The 23,083-nt window shown below is 37.9% G+C and overlaps 1 protein-coding gene across 1 annotated transcript; it reads right to left on the bottom strand.

Moving 5' to 3' along the window:
- Positions 1-390: 390 nt before the first annotated feature.
- Positions 391-22,487, bottom strand: LOC106909413 (proline-rich membrane anchor 1). The gene is made up of 4 exons (XM_088002795.1): positions 21,753-22,487; positions 17,590-17,731; positions 13,345-13,477; positions 391-1,210 (listed from the first exon to the last, which is right to left on the bottom strand). Exons 1-4 carry the CDS (start codon positions 22,035-22,037, stop codon positions 1,111-1,113), a joined length of 660 nt encoding a protein of 219 aa, XP_087858921.1. The 5' UTR covers positions 22,038-22,487; the 3' UTR covers positions 391-1,110.
- Positions 22,488-23,083: the final 596 nt, after the last annotated feature.

Raw genomic sequence — 23,083 nt, 5'->3', positions numbered from 1 at the left:
AGGAATAATTGACCCAAACAACCTCCTATATCTTATTTCAGGTGTACTAAGATATTTGCTAGAAACTAGAACAGAAATACTTGGTAAGATTTTCTGTTTTTGCAGTGAAAACAGAATGATCGGCAGCACCTGGCTGCTAATTTCCCTTATAAATCCAATGTAAGCAGGGACCTCACTTCTTCTTTCCTTGTCTGTATCTCAGCACCCAGAGAGAAAAAACAGAGTCTCAGCAGACTGACAGGAAGATCACTAGTGATTAACATAGTTTACAAATTATTTGCTTAAAAAAACAGAGCAATCAAGAAAAAAGACAAATTCATCAAAATGTCCAAGATTTGTAAGCATGTGTGTAAATTACAGGACAGTTTTCTTTAAGTATAAAAATAAATTTGAAGATAGTTAAATAAAATAAATAAATGAATGACTTAAAATATATTACAGGGAACAGAAGTCTCTTTTTTGGCGTGGTAAAACAACCAGGACGTCCCGTGTTGATGTTGCTGCTCTTCTTCTCTGTTAAATATTAATTTCTTTATATTGCATAGTCAGATGAATCCACATCTCAGAGGCAGATCCTGCCTTTCACAACGCGTGTGGTAAAACGGAGAACAAAAGGTGGACACCGTGACAGAGAGGAGGGTTATAAAAAAATCTTTCATTCTCTGTAAAAACATCATGCATGTTGTTGGTTGCCCGTCTGGTTGCTTGTTGTCCCGCTGCAGACGTCAACAGTGCGTGAGGTCTGGATCTGCTGCAGACTGGCAGACAGCTCCTCTCCAGCCTGCAGCCAACCAGCCTGTCAGCAACACTTGCTGTTACTAAAAGCATAATGCCCAGTCTGCTGTGCCACTTTTGACACCACAGGGAGTTGTGGTTCCTGTCTCTCTGTCTTTTCTGCTCCGATTTCGCTCTGCTTTCCATCTTTTTTCAGCTCCTCTTAAGCGAAAGGGCATCTTCAGTCCGGGCTAAATGCCAAACAAAGAGGAGAGGTTTACCTGTCTGAAAGCTTCTGGTGAACCCATGTTGCGCTAAGGGTTGGAAAGGGTCTGTTGTTTTCAGGAGACATGATGTAGACATGATGGTGATTACTTCCTGGACCAGGAGAAACGTCTATACCACAGTGTTGTTTGTACCCATGGCCTTCTTGTTGCGGATGCTCATGGCGTACTCCCCGCGACTCGTCCCGTTCTCCTCCTTTCGCAGTGGTTTCCTGTCAACAAACACGAGGTCAAATTCTAAGGCATAACGTTCATCCTGTCTGTCATTACAATTTCCACTCTGTCTCTGTAGGGGAGACCTATTAGGCAAAATTCACATTTTGAACATTTTTGTACTTCGATTTGGACCCCAAAGGCTTCTAAAAACCACTGGCAATGTTTTTTGGTGTCTGGAAGATGAGCCGTTTCATAAATCTTCGAATGTAACGTCACAAATTAGCAGGCACTGGCCTTCACCTAGAGTTTCGCCGGTCACCTAGCAACACCAGCAGAGTTCTGGCCATCACCTAGCAACCCCAGCAGAGTTTCGCCCGTCACCTAGCAACCCCAGCAGAGTTCCACCCATCACCTAGCAACCCCAGCAGAGTTCCGCCCGTCACCTAGCAACCCCAGCAGAGTTCCGCCCATCACCTAGCAACCCCAGCAGAGTTCCGCCCATCACCTAGCAACCCCAGCAGAGTTTTGCCCGAAATGCAAAGTTGTACAACTTTGCATTTCAAAGTAAATCTGTTATAGCTGCTAACAGTGGAAATAGCTGCTAACAGCTATTTCCACGTTCAAGTGTAAATGTTCGATTTGGGGTCGTGGCCGGCAGCAGCTTATTTGGATTTAAAGTGACAGAGCCCTAAAACGGCTCATTCTGAAAGGAGTTCAAATTAGTCAAAACTGACAAAAATGCAATGAAGATGTCCTGTATAGACCTATCCTAACCTGTTCAAGGAAGCACAATATGTCAAGTTTAAGATGATTTGATTTCTGCAGCTCCTCTCCTGGATTTGTTGATCTGCGCAATCCTTCCTGTAAATAAGCTCAATATTTAAAGGTCAATTTTGCAAGGAGACAGGAGTGAAAATACATCACCATGCAGCAGATATGGCAATTACCTACATGGACTGGTAGATGTAATTTCCCCTCTAAGTAATAAGCATGCAATGCTGTCAAAACAGCTTGGGAAATACATGACATGTCCTATTTGTGCTACACACTAAACTCCATCCTTTTTGTGAGTAAGTACTGCTACAAAATGCAGCTACAACCCATGATCCCTTCGTCGCTAATAGCCGTTTCACTCAGTGTGGCCCTTTTCATGCACTCCATAAAGCCTTTTTGGTTATATTATGTTTGTCCAGTGTACTGTGGCTTTTCATCAGCTCCTCTGTCCCCACACAGGCGTATGTAACTTGGAGACAGATCTGAATACAGTGAGTACAGTCATTGTCCAACTCAACACTGTACTTGGTCCTGACCATCAGAGCAACATTCTCACTGTGTGTCTCGTCCTTCGTCCGCATGGCTGAAAGCTCAGGTTAATATTCTGTTTTATTCTCCAGAATAGACCAAAAAAAAAAAGTTGTTTGTGACATAAATGAAAAGCACAGTATGGAAGAAAACAAATATAACCACAGCAAACCACGGTAGTGGCAGCATCATGTCATAGGGAAGCATTTTTCCCAGCAGTGAAGTTGTTCAGTTTCCAAATGCGGATCAGACCAGACCAATGAAAACTGGTTAGAAGCTACAAAAGACCTGAAGCTGGAGACTGGGGGATACCAAAGACCTAAATCCAAACAAAAATCAAGACTTGAAAATTGACATTCAGAGAAACTCTCCAGTCAGACTGAGTTCAGCTGTTTTGCAAATCTAAGGTCAACAAATACCTTATTGTTATTTTTATAACATTTCATAGTTGTGAACTAGTTTGTGTTGATCAACCCCATGAAATTCAAATAAAATGCAATGAAGGTTGTAGCTGTAATGTTACAAAATATGGAGAATGTACTGAATATGAATACTTTTTCAAAAGTATGGTAAACCTTGTGGTATGGCATTACTCAGCATAAACTGCCTTCAGTTTAGTTTAAACAAGCTCTCGTTATAATTTAAAACCTAATGTTTAATTCAATTTTAAATGAAAGGTATTTATGATTGTAATTATTGTGAAAAAATGATACACAGATACATAGACAATCCAGTTTGGGGTGTCGTTTGTAAAGTTAAAAAATTAGCAGAAATAATTTGGGTTTTTTAGCATTTTATGAGTCCATTTTTCAAGTTATATTATTCATTCATTTGTAAATGTTACTGTTTCAAACTAAATATCTCATTAGCAACAGGAATATTTACTAGTTCTTAACTAAATATTTAGTAAGCTACCTAAATAAGCTAAATAGTTAGATTGCCAATTAAATATTTAGCTCCAAACTAAATATTTAGCTAGCAAGCTAGATATTTTTAGCTCTAAACAGCTGGTGAGTCAGTGCAGCCACTGTTGCTGCCGATCCATTGGTGAACATCCCACCTCCTTTGTTTTAAGCTGGAATGTTTTACATAATAGGAGGAAAACAAATGGTCTAATTTAGTTTTATGGTCCACTTCCGGTTATCAGCAGGTGAACTTGCATATTAGCTAAACGTTTAACTCTAAGCTAAATATTTAGCTATTTATCTTCGGACTAGATATGCAGTTTGGGGAAATATTCTAGAGTTTTTGACTTGGTCTTGTTGAGCTTAGCATGTTTTCAGAAATAAATCTGTAGTTTGAAGCTACATATTTAGTTGTAAAGTAAATATTTAGCTTGCTAATTAAATATTCATTTTGAAACTGAGACAATTATAAATGGATAAATGAATGACATGGTGAAAATATGACTTTGAAAAATGGACCCTAATTTCTTTCCTCTTATGTCAGCCTAAATAAACTAACTTATTGCTGTTAATTTTTAACTGTGTTGTGTAACTTTACATAGGGCACCCTATAATCCTGTGCTTTTTAATAAATTCAAAGTTGCATTCTTTTGCTGAAGGTCATGAAAGTTAGCGAGAGAGAAAAAAACTGTGAACAAAGTGTGAGACGATGACTAAGACTTGTGTCATCTGGCTGGGTTTGTATGAGAGCACACCAGGGACACAGGACAGCCATATAGGACAGACGCTGCCTGCTGTGTCCATGTGGACGCTCAGAAATGAAAGTGCCCAGCCTCAGGGGGAAACACATTCTGCTGCTGGGTTTGAGATGCCACACTGATGCCGCCGCAGCTCTGGGAATTAGGGTGGACCAGAATTTCACCGATGCATTCCGGTATGTTCAAGCAGCCAGGGGAATTTCCCTACTTTTCACATATCACAATAAATCTGCAGCTCCTGAAAGGATTTGAATCTCTAATCAATGATCTGTTCTAACTAGAATCTTGTAAATTGGAAATACTAGCATCCACATACAAAGTCAGTTACAGCTTAAACAAGTTTAAATAGTTTTCAGACCCAACTAAGATACGATGACTGATGGATTTATGATGTTCCTATTCAGGTGACCTATTATGCAAAATTTATATTTTGTATTTTGTTGTGTTTTAGTTGAGTCTCTACTGCTTCTAAAAATAGCCTAAAAAAACTCAGCTGTTTATTTTATCAAGTTAATGTCTTTTATTTCAAAAACCTTTGGAAGACAAAATTACCCATCAGCAGGCATTACCCGTCACCGAGCAACCCCTGCAAAGCGCAGCCTGTTTCCTGGCAACCCTAACAGAACTCCAGCATATTTGGTCAGGTGGTTTTACTGCTGTATGCGCTGTACAATGGTAGCTGGAAAAGACAAGTGTTTTGTTGTTCACTAACATCCAGAAACCGCTTGCTAAATTCTTGTTGGTTGTGCAGGACACTCTACTAATGCTTTTCAAAGATGTATGGTTGTTAAATTGAAGCCATTTCCATGGGTGAGTGTAAACGTTGAGTTGGGGGCGTGGCCAGCAACAATTTATTTGGATTTAACGTGACAAGAGGCCCTAAAACAGATGAGGCAGAATGACTGTGTGCTAAACAAAAAGAATATGTTTAGTGTAGCCCACAGACCTATCCTAACCTGCTCAAAAAACATAATAGATTGCATTTAAATTCACTACAGCTGTGAAAACAGGAACAGCCGTCAGTAAAACATGGTGGTGGCAGTATCATTCTGTCAGGATGCTTTTAAGTGGCTGAATACGAAGTGGGAGAGTTTAAAATGTAGCTTCGTACTTCCATCCAGACTAACAGCCTGGAGCTGAATTGTAGCTTCACCGACACTTAGATAAAACATTCTCTGATCAAGACTTGTGCAGAAAGCCATCATCTTCAGACTCTAGACTGAACTGAAATATTTTAATCCACATGTGAGGATCCTGTTAAACCATGTGCAAATGCAAAATGTATAGCTGAGGTATCATGATAATTTTTTTATTTAGACTCATTTAAACAAAGTTCAAACTAAAACTCTGAACATCATGACCTGCTATACTTCTGAAAATGTAAACAAAAGGTTTGAGACAATGATTCTGATCTTTTTAGTCCACGCAGAAGCATTACAAACAAAGTTAATTTAATCCTTCCTGCCAGTTTGATTTGTTTTGCTTTTCACACAGTGAAATATTTAAGCCTTTTTTCAGCCACTAATGATGATTTTCTGTTTACATCTAATGAAATATAGAATATTATGATTTTAAGACAGAAATGTTTAACATCTGCTGAAAGTTTATTTTCAAAATGCACTTTTAATTTGGCTAACAATCCTCAGGAGAGCACATATTAAATTAATGCAATGCTGTACTGTCTTAATGAGAGATTAAATTTAAGTAAATAAATATAATTAAGCAGCTTCATTAGATCCTGCATTTAACGAGCCACCATTTATGAGTCCTTATCGTTCGTCTCACTGCGGCTGTTCATTTCTAATCCCTCCTCGCCCAAACCTCATATTTTGCTGACTGTCTTCTTTTATCTTTATCTTTCTCATTAAGTAAATTGGTCCTGCTGACCTCAGCATCTTTTTGTCTCTTTCCTGTTTGGCGCGCTGCCTTTGCAGACTCAAACTGTACTTGTTTAAAGCTGCAGAAAAAGACCCCAAAGTTAGTATTTTTTTCTGGTAAATATATTATTTTACTCACAAAAGCTTAGCAGAGCTACAGAAGCAATCCTTTTAGTCTCTGCTGATTCTCTGTATAATTATTAAAAGAAATAATTTCCCATTATCCAGCTCATTTTGCAGTGTTTCACTTAATTACTTCATTGAAGTGAACAATAAGAGGCAAAGCAGGCTTATAAAAGCTGTTTTTGTGATGTTTCATGTGTCATTCTGTTTCCAGACGGATGGATTTTCAGGCTTGTTTATTTTCCCCAGGATGTAATCTCTCCACGGAGTGACCATGTCACTTCGGGCCACCGCACGGGGCCACAGCGCCGGGCCCTCGGAGCGACCTCTACCCAGCCCTTCAATAATAAATGTCATGCTGTCGGCACATGGCAGGTGGCAACACAACCCTTCACAGGTGAGATGAATTTTTCATGTCAAAGCTGTGCAATCACAGCGCACACTTTCCTGTTTGAAGTTTGGGGACTGGATGGTGGAGAAATTGGGACATGTGTTGGGCTGTTTACCATTACACCGGCCATCTGGAAGTTGGAGTAAAAAGTAGAAATATTAAACACAGGCTGTAAGACGTGGCTTCGGTTTCGATGCTGCTGGGTTGGCAGTTTTAATAAATAGCTGAATAATGTGTTGATAAATATGTCATTATCAAGGTTATTACAATTAGCTAAAACTAATTAAATAAAAACTGAAATTGAGAACATTTTCACTTACTGACAGAACTAAAAATGGTAATTAATGGGGAAAAACTATAACTAACTAGATCTACATTGTGTTTGTAAGACTAACTAAAACATACTGAAATTATAGATACAATATCCTTTGTGTCCATGTTTATGAATATATTTATTAGCCTTTCGAAGTGATGTGAAATTTATTTATTTATTCCTATGCAAGAAATCTGTTGATTAAAAGTAACTGAATTAGACAAACAAATTCAAAAATTGTTTGTATTTTTTGAATACCAGAACAATGAGAGAAAGAAAAGATTGCAAATGTACTGAAGCTCTGCTTAGGTTGCTAGGTAACGGGGCTGGGCTTGGCTGGGGTTGCTAGGTAACAGGGCTTGGCTTGGGTGGGGTTGCTAGGTAACGGGGCTTGGCGTGGCTGGGGTTGCTAGGTAACGGGGCTTGGCTTGGGTGGGGTTGCTAGGTAACGGGGCTTGGCGTGGCTGGGGTTGCTAGGTAACGGCGCAGTGCCAATTGATTATGACTCAACAATTAAGAGGTTTTTGAAACAGCGCATTTCCAGATACCAATAGCATTAACTTTTTATGAAATAAAACTATGACGTAAAACCCAGAACTATTGCAAACCTACTGCTATTGGCCGGTCTTTGAAAAGCAGCCAATCCAGGAGCAGCATTTGTTTTCCTTGGTGCTGATTGGTCTTATCCATCCCAGTTTTCAGTGATGAATAAAAACTAAAACTACTAATAACTCATAAAAACTAAACTGAAACTAAACATCTAACTAATAATGACTAATAAAAGACAGTAAAGACACTCCTAAAAACTAACTCAATTAGACAAACAAAAAGGCGCAGCAAAACAAAATGAAGTTATAATGAAGTAACCCAAACTGTTATAACCCTGGAGATTATACTTTTCCCCCATGTTTGCGGTCGAGCCTCCCAGAGCAGGGAGTGATTAGGAAAAGCATTCATTAGTCAGATGGTTTGGGTTTCATTTGTTTTGGCTCTGTAGATGGCCAACTGCCTGGACTGCAGCATCATGTCTTTTGCTTTGGATGGCACAGCAACACTGAAACGCAGCATGTGTCTGAATCCTTTGCTCACTCCCTGGTGGTGTTGACTTTAGAAAAGGATTGTATGGAAGTTGTTTTTCTGCTTCAGCCCCTTTGCTTCTGACAGATGACTGGCAGACTGAGATTATAAGCACTAACTAAAGGGTAGGAGGGCTGGGACCTGCAGAGCTGGCTCATCTTCAGTCTGTGATGCTCCGGCTTTGGCCCTCGGCCAGCTGGTTTTCACTGGGAAAGCCCGGACCACTGAGCGGCTGGAAGGGCTATATATAACCAAATGTGTTCTTCACAGTGACAAACTCTTTCTCACATTGTTACTGACCAAGACACTGAATTACTGCCTTCGCTTGCTTCAGGAACAGGGGCGTGAAAAAGCTCACTAATTTCAAGTAACGAGTGAAATAAGGGATTATAATTGCAAAGGAAGGAATTAGATTACTGTTAATTCCACACAAGCAGACTGTGTTACTGCGATTGATGATTAATGATGTTTTTTTCAGCAAATGGCATTTTTTGAGTCTCTATACTCCAGTTAAGCTATGCTAAGCTAACAGGCAGGAAAAATTAGCCTCGGCGTTCCCAAGCTTTTCCAGACAATTCTGCAAAATATGTAAAGAAACATTGAATTATCTTTACATATTTTTTTTCTCACTTTTATTTATCATTCAATAATTATCTAGCATAAATGCTTCCTTCTGATTTTACTTTGAGTTCTGTGTTGGAAAATTTATCAGGAAATATATGATGACTTTGTTTAGTCTGATGTAAAATTTATAAAATAAAATTTTCTACCACTATCCTCTCTTTTGATAAGAAAATATGTAACATTTTTATACCATTTACTAATCCCATATAATTGTATTTAATCGCTGGAGTTTAGGTTTTTTAGTCGTTTCCTCCTTTCATATTTTTCTTGTCATTTCAAAGCAACTTGATGAAATTTGACTTGCAGCCAATCAAAGATGAAAATGACAAATAAAAATAAAGACTATTTCATTTTTCCATTTCAGTCTCCAGTAAGATACATTAATTTATATATTATAAAAATGCCTGAAAAATAGAATTTTTAATAAAATGAAAATGTCTGATTTAAAGATTTTTTTTCTCATCTTCCTTTCAAATTTCTGATGCTTCCACTTTGGAAAACACTGCCACTGTAACAAACAAATCTACTTCATAGTTTTCTCATCCTAAACAGACTCATGTGTTTTGTTTGGGTAAATAAATGTCCATTGCAATCTAAAACTGCATTAAATTTAGATGAAATTGTATATTTATTGTGCCACAGTCTGTGGCCCCCCACAGAGAGAAATCTAGACACGCCCCTGCTCAGTAAACGCATCACATCTGTCCTTTCCTCTGGACGATCAGCGCGCTCATGGTGTCACACTTTAACCCGACCAGCTCACCTCGCGGCTGGTGACTGATGAATGCGTAATGACGCAGTCTGGAGCCGTGTATGATGAAGCCTGCAGTCTGGAGCCTCGCAGCTTAAGGACACAACCTGCTTCTTGCATGTATAAAAGATGTGGTCTGCCACTGAATGACTGCGCAAATTAATCCATAAATAATGGCTTGGGTTTGGAGACCCAGCTCGTATTGCGACGGCACGTTCTTACCGCTGCTGCATTAAAAATGGTGCCTGTTGGCTACGGGAGGATGGAGGATTGCCTTAATGAATTCCTGAGCCAACCACCCATTACTTCCACGCCCTGACTTTGCCCATTTGTTGTTTTAAATAAAGAGGAGGTGGAATAGATTTCTGCTGAGGGAAGCACACTTAATACACGTCCATAAATATACAGAGGAATGAAAGTAAATATCTTTAAAATTGCATAAATAAATTAGAGAACAGCCCCTAATTTAAAGCCTCAGAGCCGTTCTCACGTGAAGTGTGAGATCCATGTTTGCTCCATGTTTTATTGAGAGTGTAAATCTGCCAAATTATGCATGTATGCGTGTTAGATGTTTGTTTAGAGATGAGCGCATTTATGTTTTTGCTTAGTCACAATTTTCTTCTGTTTCACATCAATTAATCTCCTGTAGTATCAGATAAACCTGAGTAAATACCAAAAGTAGGTTTAAAATTATGATTTTATTTATAAAGAGAGAAAATGTAAAATAAAAACAACTACAGTAAATGTTACACCCAGATCATGAAGTAGACTAACATGTCTTATAAAGATACACAATGTGCTCTGAAAATTAAAGGTGCGTTCACACCAGCCCTCTTTAATCTGCTTTAATCCAACTCCAGATTTTTTTTTAGAAAGTCCGTTTCGTAAGGGGAGGAGTGAACAATCAATCGACCAAAAAAGTAAACTCTGTTCCGTCTAAAACCGAAGGTTTCAGTTCGGTTAAAGTGAACTCTGGCATGATGCTAATGCTTATCTGAACGCCAACCAGGAAGTGGACTACAGAGCAGGGCATTCTGGGTAAGTAGAACCACCAGTGGGAGAAAAGGCTCATCATCTTTTACCGGAGACAAAAGAGAAATCCTACAACCGCTAAAATTTGACGCCATTCCGTTTTTGTTGACATTCCATAAAGAAGAAAGCTGCGTTCATGTCTTCTTTTGAGGTTTTTGTGTCACTTCCTCCTATAGTTCTTGTTGCAGTGCCACCACAGGCGAGGAGGGGAACAGGTTTTTCAAACAGTTTGGTTTGTTTGACACAGAGCAGTGAAATTAAACCTCAGCAGCTGAAAATGTAACAAATGTAGCAATTTCGATTCCCAGTCAAACCGAGTCTACCGTACCATCAGATGTGAAAACACAGACAAGAAACAGACTGACATCTGTCTGCCATTTCTAAAGCTTTGGGATTCCAGCGAACCCCAGAGAGAGCCATCATCTACAGACAGAGAAACATGGAACCTTCCCAGAAGTGGCATGTGAAAATTACTCCAAAAGCCCATCAGTGACTCATCCAGGAGGGCTAAAAAAACTGAAAACTGCAAAAAAAAACAACAACAACTAAAACACCAAATGAAAAACCCATTGGCTTAGAGCTCCCAGTTATTATCCTGTAACTAGTAATAACTGGAAAATAGATTAATTATACTCTGGATTGCAAGTTATCATTTCTCTTTATGTAGCCACTGAAATCTAATGCTTTTTATTTGTTTATTGTGTTATAATTTTATCATGTTCTTTGAATTGCTTTGTTGCTGAAATTGCAACACAAATAAACTTGATGATAATAATAACACAAGAAACAAGGAAACAGAAATGAAAACAAACCCAACGGGAGAAATGATCAAGATTCAAAAGGTGTGAGGAGAACAGAACCAAACAATAGAAAAGAGGTTTTCAAAGTTATAAATTAAGAAAAATAAATAGATCTCAGAGGAATTAAATGAATATTAAAAGCAGGGATGAATAAATCCTAAAATAAAGCAAAACTAAAACTCATGAGATGAACAGATAATAGAAAATCAATTAAATAATTTGAAAACTACTTTTTGTACTTACTGAGTTTATCTTTCTCTGATTACATGAATTTATTAGATAAATGTGATACAAAGAAGCAAAAAGAGGAGAAACATTTATATATTTCACTAAAAAGCAGGATGTAAACAACTTTTGGTTGTACGTTTATCTGGAGGTCAGACAGTTTGTGTGACACTCGTGGCTCAAAACAAAGTCTGAATCTGTTGCTGCTGCAGGCGCTAAGCTCAACTTTTATCTTTTAATTCGCCGAATGGGAAGGAAGCTCAGAACGCTTTGTGTTGGGATCCCAATTCTTGCCTCTTTTGTTCACATTCACAAAGCCGGCTCCAAAGCATTAGTCACATATGGAAATTGTTCCGAGCGATATTGTTTGCTGTGTTTGCTCTTTGGTTAGCCACTCTGAAGAACAGGCCTGTGGATCTCCTCTTCTTAATTATATAACTTGGATTTCGTTTTGTTTCTTTATTCTGGGCCCAGTTTTTCTAATTATCACCTGTAATGTGTCTTTGTCTAAATACTAAATTATTATTCATCTGTGTATTAAATGGATCTGCTTTCCTCTGTTGATGTGGGATTTCCTGCTTGCGCTGCAGTTTGTTTAACGATTCATTTTATTTAATCGATCTGATCTGCGTTTGGACTCTCTCCATCGTCTCAGTCTGCACTTTGAGAAATGACAGAAAAACTAGAAACTGAGAGACTACAGAAGCAAGCTGGTGTTTTTAATGGCTTCTAGATTGATTATTGTAACCTTTGTGACTTCGGTGCCTTCAGCAGAGTGGCAAAGGTCAAAAGAGCATTTAATAAAAATCTGTTAGATTTAGGCCTGTCACAATACAAAAAATTTGCCGGACGATAAATTTAAATTATTGCAATAAACGATAATATTGTTGTTTTGACAATCTTCAATTAATATGATGATAATGGGGTAATAATGCAAGTTCGTCCTCTCAAAAATCAATAAATTAAAATTTTCTGAAGGACTCTAGACTGGAACTGGGAAATATGTTACATATCCATAATAAATAACCAAAAACGATTCAGAAAACAGTTATAAAAACCACACACAACAGATACCATAAATTAAATGGATTACACTGCAAAAACACAAAATCTTACCAAGTTTTTTGGTCTTTTTTTTGGTGTAAATGTCTTATTTCAAGTAAACTAACTTGAAAGTAACTTTTCAGCAAGATATAGAGGCTATAGAGGCATATAAATGAATAAACAAAAACAAAGTAAAGCAAAAATCAAAATCGTCCAAAAGCAACAAAGAGAACATCAATGTAAGATACACAAAAGGGAGCAACTTTTGGTACTGAGGATACATTTTTAGACAAACTGATGGGAGAAAGAGAGGAAAACAAAGAAACAAAGAAACAACTGCGAGTTGATTTCAGGATCCTGTCAAACAACCAAAGTTTGTTTTAGATGCAGATAAAAGAAAGTAAATAAGTGAATAAATGATGAAAACCATATTCCTGACTTTTGAACTGACCATTTCACTCCACATAACGACATGCAAAATGGTTTTTAATGTTTCACGGACACGAGAATGTTATATTATAAATGATTTTCCCGTATCTATTGAAAAACAAGGTAACACTTTATTTGGCAGGGTGTGCATCAGACTGCCATGACACTGACATAAACATAACACCTGTCAGGAAGACGAACGAGTCTTTATGAATGTTTACGACGGTAAATAGTGACACTTTTAATGTAAAGTCGCATTAAAAGTCCATTAAAATGGTCAACTTTGCATTAAAAGTGTCATTATTTACCGAATAACACCTCATGACAGCAGTCATAAACATTCATAAAGACTCGTTCACCTTCATGACAGGTGTCATGTTTGTGACAGTGTCATGTCAGTCTGATGCACACCCCGTCAAATAAAGTGTTAGCAAAAACAATTTCTGAATATTTACAGGAACATTTCCATCAATCAAGTTTATTTGAATACCGCATTTCAGCTGCAAGGTGCTTTGCATGATAAAAAGGTTTCCTCTAACCTTTTGATAGCCTTGTAGCAGATGATGATGGCAGAAAGGAGGAAGACGACTGAGGCACAGCTCACTGTCCCAAGCACTATAACGTCCACTTCCATCCACCAGGGCCTCAACAACGGCACCATGGGCTCTGCCACTGACAAAATAGAGAAAAGAGAGAGAAAATTAAGCAAAATTACAGCTGCAATCGATTAATCGGTTAATTCTGACGATAAATCGATTTAACATTCTACAAATTGTTCTTTAAACACAGGCTTATTCTATGTTAATGCTTGAAAAACATCTGGAAAACATTATTTTTTTATAATGTATTTATAATATTAGTGTTATTTTTGTGTTTTAGATGAGAAATTAAACATTTTGCTGTCTAAAATACAAAAACATAGATTTCCTTTGGTGATTATTTGTAGCAAAGGATGCATCTAAAACTAAAAAAATACTTTTAGCATCAGCTTGACTTAACATCAGTACATTTTAGGGCTGATCTGTTGAATGTTTTTAGGATTTACCGATTAATACTAAAATGTGCTCATCAGGATTTTTCTTTACAGAATTTCTTTAGTTTTTCTTATTTTAAATGAACAATGTAAATATTTGTGTAGTTTTGATTTGATTACTGCTTTGACTGTGTTGTTGTTTCACCAAATGACATTATTCTGAGTCAGTCAATGATTAATTGATTACTAAATAAGTTGATGATTATTTCAACAATCGTGATTAATCACGATTAATCATTTCAGCTCTAAACAAAATGCAGATACCATATAAAATATTTTAATTTTTAAGCTTTTTTTTTTACCCAAACCAATAGGTGAGCAGCAGGGATGCTCTTGTGTCCTTGCCGGTTCTGCAGGTCTTGGGTTCAGTGTTCAGAGATATCCAGCCTGACACCATGAATCATTTAGGGACCCGTCAGCCCCCCTTACACCAGCACTCTTGTCTACACCAATTACCGTTGCAAGAACCTCCTGCTCTTTCCACATTAGATCCGTGGAGTCGGACCACTCACCGGGATGTTGTGTAACGTTACGTGGATCAGCAACTCCAGCTTCTCTCTACGCATCATGCAGAATTTCATTCAAGTCGCCTGCAAATGTTTATCACCTTTATCACCTTGGAAATATATCACACAGCCTAAACAATAAACTAATAACTCTGAATATGATGTTTTTTAAGCCAAAACAACAAATACTTCTTCTCCAAGTTTTGATTTTCCGGTGCAGCTCATTTCCCCGGAGTGAAGTGATGGCTCTGTCATAAGTCGCTGTAAATTTAAAAGCTCTTCTCTGCCAAAGTCTCATTTTAATCCTGCGTTTTGTCACCGGCTGAAGGCTCTAATTCAGCCGGTGTTAAGGATCTACCACAGCGTGATGAGACTCCAGTCCTTTGAATTAACCATTTTTAGCACACAGACTCTTATTCTCCAACCTTTTATTACCTCCTTTTGGCAGACAGATATGGTCCCAGTCATTGTCCTAGTTTTTCATGTCGGTCATGCATATTCTATGCATTTTTAAAGACTACAGAACTTCAGCTCTAAGACCTCTTCAAATCAGGTTACACAGGGAATATCAAGATAATTATGCCTCTCTGTAGTAGAAAAAAAAAAGAAGCCCTCTCTTAAAATAAATTATTCATGCTGTCTCCACCTACTGCAAACAGTTCTGTGTTAAGTTAGGGGAGAATATAAATTGGACCACTTATACTTTTTATGATGTGCTGCTGCTGCTGCTGGACGCTGAAAACATGCGGATGCAGCACAAGGTAAATGAGTCACTGGGCACAATTGGGCGTCCAAACCCCCACCTTGGGTTGCAGTCAGATGGCCGTGGCAGCACTCATGCAGTGACCTTGACAACAAGCACTGAAGGGTCTATAACTCTTGATTTTTAACTCTCGGGGTGGGGAGTGCGGGGAAGAGATCCATCTACATTGAACGGACAGAAAGAAAATCATTGGGAGTGATAGATTAAAACCTTCCTACCCACTGATTAAGTGCTCTTGTTTTCTCGGGGATAAGAGGTGAGTGATTCCAAAGTGCAGTGCAGAAGGGCTGCATCATCAGCTCCATATTTCAACGCTCTGTTTTCTGGATGCTTGAGATCATATAATCATATAAACTTTTAGCAAGAAATGCTCAGATTAATAAGATGAAACATGATCATTTATTTCCAAATGCTTGGGTATTTCTTTTAGGGTGAATTCATATCATTCCTGTTCAAATAAAATAAATTATGAAGTCTTTGTCAACAAAATTGTCTTTTAAAAAATGGACAAGTTGAGACCAAAGCACCAGACTGAAGAGTTTAATCATCCAGTTTTTGGTAGAAAGAAAAGAGAAAAAAACCCTGATTGTACGATTAATTGATTAAATGATTTATTGTGACCGGTCCACACATAACTTTATATTTTGATCAGTCGGATGATGTAATTTTTAAATATTAAATTATGTTTTGATCAGTTACTCAGAATTTGAGTTGCATTCTTACCAAACACGTTTTTACTTTTCCTTGAGTAAAATGTTTTGAAGTAGTGCTACTCTTGCTTCAGTACAGTTTTGTGTTAATATCTGGTTTCTGCTGGTTTTTTCACTCCGCCAGCTGATAAACCTTCACAGTGGGAGACGATTCGGCCCCATGAGGAGGAGAAAACTGCCGCAACCAGCAGTAGCTCAGCACAGATGTACTGTAAAAGCCCAGTGTGCAACAGCACCAACATGGTCTCTTCATGCTGCCGGCTAAACTTTGAAGGTGGAACTGCAGCACTGTTTCATTAGCACCTTATTAGCGAATTAAACGAACTCCTTTGTGTTACGATCGGTGGCGGCGGGGCTCCTCACGGGGAAAACCCTACCATTGAACCTCTGAGCATGGCGGCCCAGCAGGCTTGGATTTATCAGACAGTTGGGTACTCCCTAAAGTCAAACCCAGCATAAATTAGTCCTGTGTTCAGCTGTCAGCATCCTGCTGGCTCTATTACATGCACAGATGCGAGAGTGCAAAACTGCACTCATTGCACTAATCTCAGGGGGGCTGATGGTACATTTCCCCCCCTGCACAAAAACATAAAAGCTCCAAACAGTTTCCTTAAACTTGTTGTATTACTTGAGGTCCATGCTGCAAAAACACAAAGTCTTGCCAAGTATTTTTGGTTTATACACTTGAAATAAGACAAAACTAACTAAGCTAGCTTACATCTTGCAGTTGATTCTTGGAGACATTCTGTGGTCTAATGAAACTAAAACTGAATTGTTTGGTCATAATGATCATTGTTACATTCAGAGGTAAAAAATGGAAACATGCACTCCAGCTGTAAAGTACGGGAGTGGTAGCATTATGCTGTGTAGGCGTTTACTGCAGGACGAACTGGTGCAAAACCGACATCAGGACGAACACTGTAAAAACACAAAATCTTCCCAAGTATCTTTAGTCTAGTTTCTAATGCAAACGTCTTAGTTCACTTGAAATAAGATGAAACTAACTTACAAGTAACTTTTTAGCAAGATACAGGAGATTATCTAAAGTTAATAATTTCTTAATATTGATTCTAAAAGCACTAATTCCAGTGTCAGATTATTTCACTTATAAATTTTTTTTCCATATTAAGGAGTTATTTACTTAAAACAAGCTTCTATATTTATCTGGATAGTTTCTTGTAAGTCATTTTCTGTCTTATTTTATTTTTACTAAGTTATCTGCACAAGAAACTAAACAAAAATGCTTGGTAAAATTTTGTGTTTTTGCAGTGTATTGGCCTGGCCATTGCACTGCAGAAAACAAAATCTTACCAGGTATTTTCATCAAGTTTCTAGTGTAAATATCTTAGTAAGCTGGGAGGACAAAACTAACTTCCAAGTAACTTTTCAGCAAGATGTAGCAACTTGTTTTAAATCAATAATTCCTTAATAATGATGAAAAAGTACTACTTCCAGATTGTTCATTTAAAAAATTAAACAATCTGCCAGTGGAACAAGTACTTAAGGAATTATTTATGCAATCCTATATCTTGCTGAAAAGTTACTGAGTTAGTTTTGTCTTATTTTCCAAAATACTTGAAATTAGACCCAAAATACCTGGTAAGATTTTGTATTTTTGCACTGTTTGACTTCTTTGTGGGTTAGAATCTGTCAAAATTTGACAACTCCACATGATTTTGTGCCATATCTATCAAAATATTTCTAAACAAATCAATAAAAAGACGTGAAAGAAAATGAACCAGTTCTTTAACCGAGCGGATTCGAGTTCTTACCTGTGGTTCCCAGAAGCCGAGGAGGCGGTGGAGGAGGCGGAGGCGGAGGGAGGGGAGGGTATCTCCTACAGTGGCACGCCACCTGGCACTGTTCGCCAACTTTCTCCACCACCGTCCGCGAGCATGATCTCTGGATCTCTCCCTTATGGCGAGGGAAAGCAGAAGAAGAGCGAGCGCGTTACTCAGGAGTAGCATCAGCAGTGTACACTCAGCAGCACCGTGGATTTCCTCTTCTCAGCATTCCTTTCACATCACAGCTCCACTGTTGTTGTCACTGGGGCTGCTGTGTGTGTGTGTGTGTGTGTAGTACATGCAGAATAGTATCACGTCAACGGCTGCTGCTGCGGCTGCTGCTGCTGCTGCCGTTTCTCCCTGTAAGAAACCACCCACCAGCAGAGTGGGCAGCAGGCTGCCCCGAGGAGTGTGCGTGGGTGGACTTGGAAACTCGAGCAGATCACATTACACATGAACCCTGGCAACACTGCGTGCATGTGGAGAACATCTCACCACTATCTGTAGGCAGCTGCAAGGGGCAAAGGTTAGAGTAGTCATCAGTAACATATGCCTGCTGCAGGGATCCTGGTGGGAATGCTGCGAACAGAAAACACAACTGGCTACTTCATGTTCCCAGAACAGGAGAGCTGATTAGGACCAATTAGGACACACAATTAAATATTCAATACCTAATTTCATCTGATTTAAAAAATTATCTCTGAACAAGTTGCTTAATTAGGCTAAAACCTAAATTAATTGGAAATGATTAATCGTGATTAATCGGTTTCATAATTGATCATATATGTGACTCTATGATCTTTGAACTATTCTGTTGCTAAAAACATGCGTTACAAATAAATGTTCATCATTATTATTCTATTATTATTATTGAAGTAATCTTCAACTTATTTAGTAATTAATTAATCGTAAACGGAGGTAAACAATTTGCTGAAAATTCTACATGATCGGAGCAGTAATTAAGATAAAACTGTACAAAAATATATGCATTTTGCATTTAAATAAAAAAAACACCTTTGTTGTGTAAACATGTTTTACTCAAATCTCCTAAAGCGCCGTAGTTTTAGCTCCACCTGGTTCAAATTCAATAAAGGAATGATGTGTTCCTGCATCTAAAGCAATTAAATGTTTATTTTCTTATTTAAAAAAGGAACCATGTGTTTATTTGCATCATTTAATGCATTTCTAATACTGAATGAAAATATGCTTAATTTTTTAAATGAAAAATCTTTAGAATGTGCCAATTTTCTTACATGATTAATCGATTAATTATTAGATTAATCGATAGTTGCAGCCCTAAAATTAACATTTTACTCATTAATTAAAACATTTCAATACAACTGTGGGTAATAGCTAAAAACTATCACCAAACCCCTCCCACAGGGATGTCCAATATGCGGCCCGGGGCCCACTTATGGCTGTTGGACTGATTTTATGCGGTCCCAAACTGCAAGAATTGTAAAAAAGTGACCCTTCCAGCACAGGTAATTGATGCAGATAGAGACTTTTTTATCTCTAGTCAGGGTAAAATTATTACAAACATAATTAGGGCTGCAACTAATGATTATTTTAGTTTTTGATATAAATTATTCTAATGATTAATCGGATAAAAAAATTGCCACACTGCAGAATTTTCATGCAAGCTTGTTTGCACAATACAAACACACTAAAAGATGCAAATAAACAAATAATTCATTTCTTTTTAATAAACATATTATTAACTAAAATGAAACAACATTCCTTTAGTGAATGATTGATTATTTGTATCAAAGGAGCTAAAATATACTAACATCAACATGTGAAAAGCTGTTGACTTATTATCAATACAGTGTCTGGCTAATCTGTTTATTATTTTTGGGATTAACAAATTAGGAATTAGAAAGCAAAAGGCGCTTAATAAGAGATTTATTTTTTTACAGAATCTGAACCAGGTGAAGCTAAAAAGTTGCCACATGAAGAGTTTTGGGTAGAACATTTACAAAGTTTTTCTTTTGTTGATATTTTTGTACAGTTATGACTTAATTGCTGCTGAGTTTGTTGTTCTTTCAGTAAACATTTTAGAGTGTCTGTTAACGATTAATTGATTTGATAATCAATTAATCAGATTAACTCGATTAATTGTTTCAGCTTTATTATCAACATCATGTTCTTTCAATGCACAACACAAAGTATTCCTCTTTTAATAACTAATCTTTTGTAATAAGTAAAAAATATCAGCTTTTATTTAACTTATTAAAATAGAAAGCATTTTGAAAGAAAGAGACCCAAACCCTATTCTCATACATGAAATTAAATTTGTTCATTCGAGACCAAAAGTAACTGAAATGACAGGAATAATTTCAGTGAGATGCTTCATAATTAAGATGTTTTTAACTCTTCTCACTTTCAGCCATGAGATGTTTGAGGCATTCAGGTTGTTTCAAATCTCCAAATCTCCATCCCAGGACTTTACATTTCTTTATTCTCACCAGTTCTTAGTGGATTTATAGAAATATTTTGGTTTGCTTTCATATTTCAGGGTCCACTTCCACTTTAGTTTTCTTTCTTTTCTTTTTTTTTCTTTTTTCTTTTTACAAATGCTTCACCTTCTGATACTCGATAAAACTCATGATAGTTCTCTGAACTATCGTGAGTTTTTATCCTAGTTTTATCAGATCGCCCAGCTGAGTCAAGGTTATTTTTGTTTGCTGAATTTTTGTTTACATCAAACATGTCCTCTGTCCCTTTAACTTTCATCTCTGCCATAAAACTTAAACTTAGCTTGACAGTAGCAAGAGCCTGATAACATTTTAGGTTTAACTTCTTTTGGCATGTTGCGGCCTGTTTTTGTGGTTAACTTGCTTGGATGGCCAGATGTAGCTGCGTTAGCAGTGATTCTGAATGTCCTCTTATTTTCTGAACATAAGAAAACCTAATTTTAAGTTCTTTTGAGACCTATTTGTCTTCTCTTTAACTATCGGTGCACCGATTGCACCTTTCTGGTCAATTACCAATCTTTAACAAGCTTGACCTGCCGATTCCAGTTTTGACTGATACCAATTAATCGATTCAATAATCACAATTAACTCGATTAATCGTTTCGGCCCTATTGCCAACATAATTTTCTGTCAGTGCAAAAAGTTTAGCACAACACAAAGTATTCATCTTTTTATAACCAAGCTTTTCTAATAAGTAAAATCATGTTTTTCTTATGTTTTAATATTTGTGCAAGTGGTCAAGTCAAACTTTTCTCACAGCAGAGCAAAAAGAGGACAGTGGATGATTTTTAGACGTTTTGCCAAGTTAAATAATAATGGTTGATAATATCAGCTTCACATGTAGGTATCGATCGATCACTGATCCCCGGAAATTAAGGAAATCGAAGCTGATTTATTGGTACACCCTTATTTTAGACAGCCTTTTGTTGAAATAAATCAATTATAATAAATCAAAACAAGCTTAATAAATTCTATTTTGTTGATTTATTGTTTCTCTTTTCTCTCTTTCTACCAAAAACTGGATGACAAAACTCTTCAGTCTGGTGCTTTGGTCTCAACTAGCCCTTTTTTGTTTACAGAGACTTCATAATTCATTTTATTGGTTGTTTCTGTTATTGTCTTCAAGTTCCAGTGTTAAATGTTTGTTAAAATTTAAAGTTTACTCACCTTTGAGAATGTGTTTTTTTCCCATTATTATGCCACTACCATTATATTACTTAAAAATGCTCTCAAAACAACGATATTATCGTTTACCGCTATAACTTCTGGGGCAATTTATCGTCCATTTAAATTTGATATTGTGACTTTCTGGTGTTATTCTCACTTCAGGAATAAGAAACATCAAACTAAATGTGTTAAACAGTGAAAACCTCCTTCAAAATACAGAGCAACATTGTACTCCTCATGTGCGATAGATGCGAAAACCTACTTTTCCGTTTATTATGTGGAATAAACGTCATTCATGATCATTAATAAAAAAAATTCTGTAATATTAGAATTGAAGCTAAATATCCAAAGATGTTTTAAAAACTAGACTATTTTCACATGCGAAGAGCTGCAGCTGCAGCAGCACGATGAGCATAAACAGACCGCCGTAAGTTAGTTAAACATCCAACTCCAGTTGGATCCGTACAGCCCGCTTCCCCCCTTCATGCACCTCAACGCGATGCTTACCTTGCATGAGAGTAAAAGCTGTGACAGGAGGCAGTGAGCGATGAAAAAAGGCCAAAAACTTAAAGTAAATGGCATCAGATCTCGGAGCAGCATTCCTCCTGCGCTGTTCTCGAAGATACTAGGAAGCGTTTCCAACAAATGAATGCAGTAGTATACATAGGCTTGAAGTGTTTGCGAAATAACCATCCACCCTTTCCACTTCAGCGGCTGTAGCTGTGACAGGCGTCTCCGGGAATAGTTTATGCCCCAATCATCTTCCTCTTCACATCCCGCTGTCGATCGCATAGGACAGGCGAGCTGGTGGGATGAGCAGCAAACCCGCGATCATTCACATCTCCAAAGTAGTTTTTTTCCTCTTTTTTTAACCCTCCTATCTCTCTCTGCGTGTGTTTGTTTCTCTCTCTCTCTCTTTCTGTCAGATAGCGACCTGAATCACGCCGCTGCTCCGCGCAGTGTGAGGGCGGTGGACGGCCCAGACCTTACATCTCTCCGCGGCGGCGAGCAAGAGCGCAGGACGAGCCGCTCAAGCCATCCAAGTTGAGGAGGAGGAGGAGGAGGAGGAAGGGGAAGAGAAAGAGAAGGAGGAGGGGGGATGTTAAAATCGAGAAGTGAAAGAAAACAGAGACGGGTCCTCGCAGCGGCATCACCTCAACTTCTCAAGGCAAGATTCGGGATGGGCGAGTCCGGAGGGCAGTGGCGCATCTCCACTCACCTCAGCTCCCCCTGACACGAACTCACCCTCCTCCTCCTCCTCCTCCTCCTCCAAAACACAGCCAGCAGCTCCTGTGGTTGGCTGCAAAGCAATCAGCGCAGGCTTTCTTTCTTTGTTTATGTTTTTCCCTTCGCTCTCTCTCTTTCTCTCTCTCTCCTCCATAAAGGTCTATGTTGCGTGTTAAAGTCGTGGTTGTTGCGCTGCGAAGTCCCAAAAGTGGGCCGGTATAAACAGTGATTCAAACTGCAACAATAAAAGGAGTTTCATCTTCTTTTCAATCGAAATTTGAATGTTAAAGTCCAGTTTTTACCCGTAAACTGAAAGCAGGATCTGACATGAATTTCTTCAAATTAAACCTGCAGGATGTAACTTTTATTCATTTGTTTTTACATATTTGCTAAAACTGCCACCATATCTTGACAGAATAAAATAAAACATAATCTGTGACAGGGGCGCTGCCAGAAATCTGACAAAATCTGGCCCCCTGACAAAAAATTAGACTGTCGTAGCAGTTTGTTATGAGACAGATAATCTGTGAAAAGATCAATCTCCTCCATCTCCTTCCTGATTTACTATTACTGGTTAAAGTACTGCACCATTCTGACCAAAACAACCAGTC

The sequence above is a fragment of the Poecilia mexicana genome, unplaced genomic scaffold (genome assembly GCF_051168715.1).
Source record: "Poecilia mexicana isolate PSO_F unplaced genomic scaffold, ASM5116871v1 scaffold_22, whole genome shotgun sequence".
NCBI classification, from domain to species: Eukaryota; Metazoa; Chordata; class Actinopteri; order Cyprinodontiformes; family Poeciliidae; genus Poecilia; species Poecilia mexicana.
Note: the sequence above shows the minus strand (reverse complement) of the source record. Positions and strands in the feature narration are given on the sequence as shown.

What these genes read in the sequence shown, in the direction of transcription:
- LOC106909413 (XM_088002795.1), bottom strand. Translation starts at nt 22,037, where the DNA reads ATGCGATCGACAGCGGGATGTGAAGAGGAAGATGATTGGGGCATAAAC. An exon ending in TCGGCTTCTGGGAACCACAG is followed by an intron (nt 13,478 to 17,589) that starts GTAAGAACTCGA and finishes CTATTTTGTCAG; the next exon opens with TGGCAGAGCCCATGGTGCCG. An exon ending in TGCTACAAGGCTATCAAAAG is followed by an intron (nt 1,211 to 13,344) that starts GTTAGAGGAAAC and finishes GTTTGTTGACAG; the next exon opens with GAAACCACTGCGAAAGGAGG.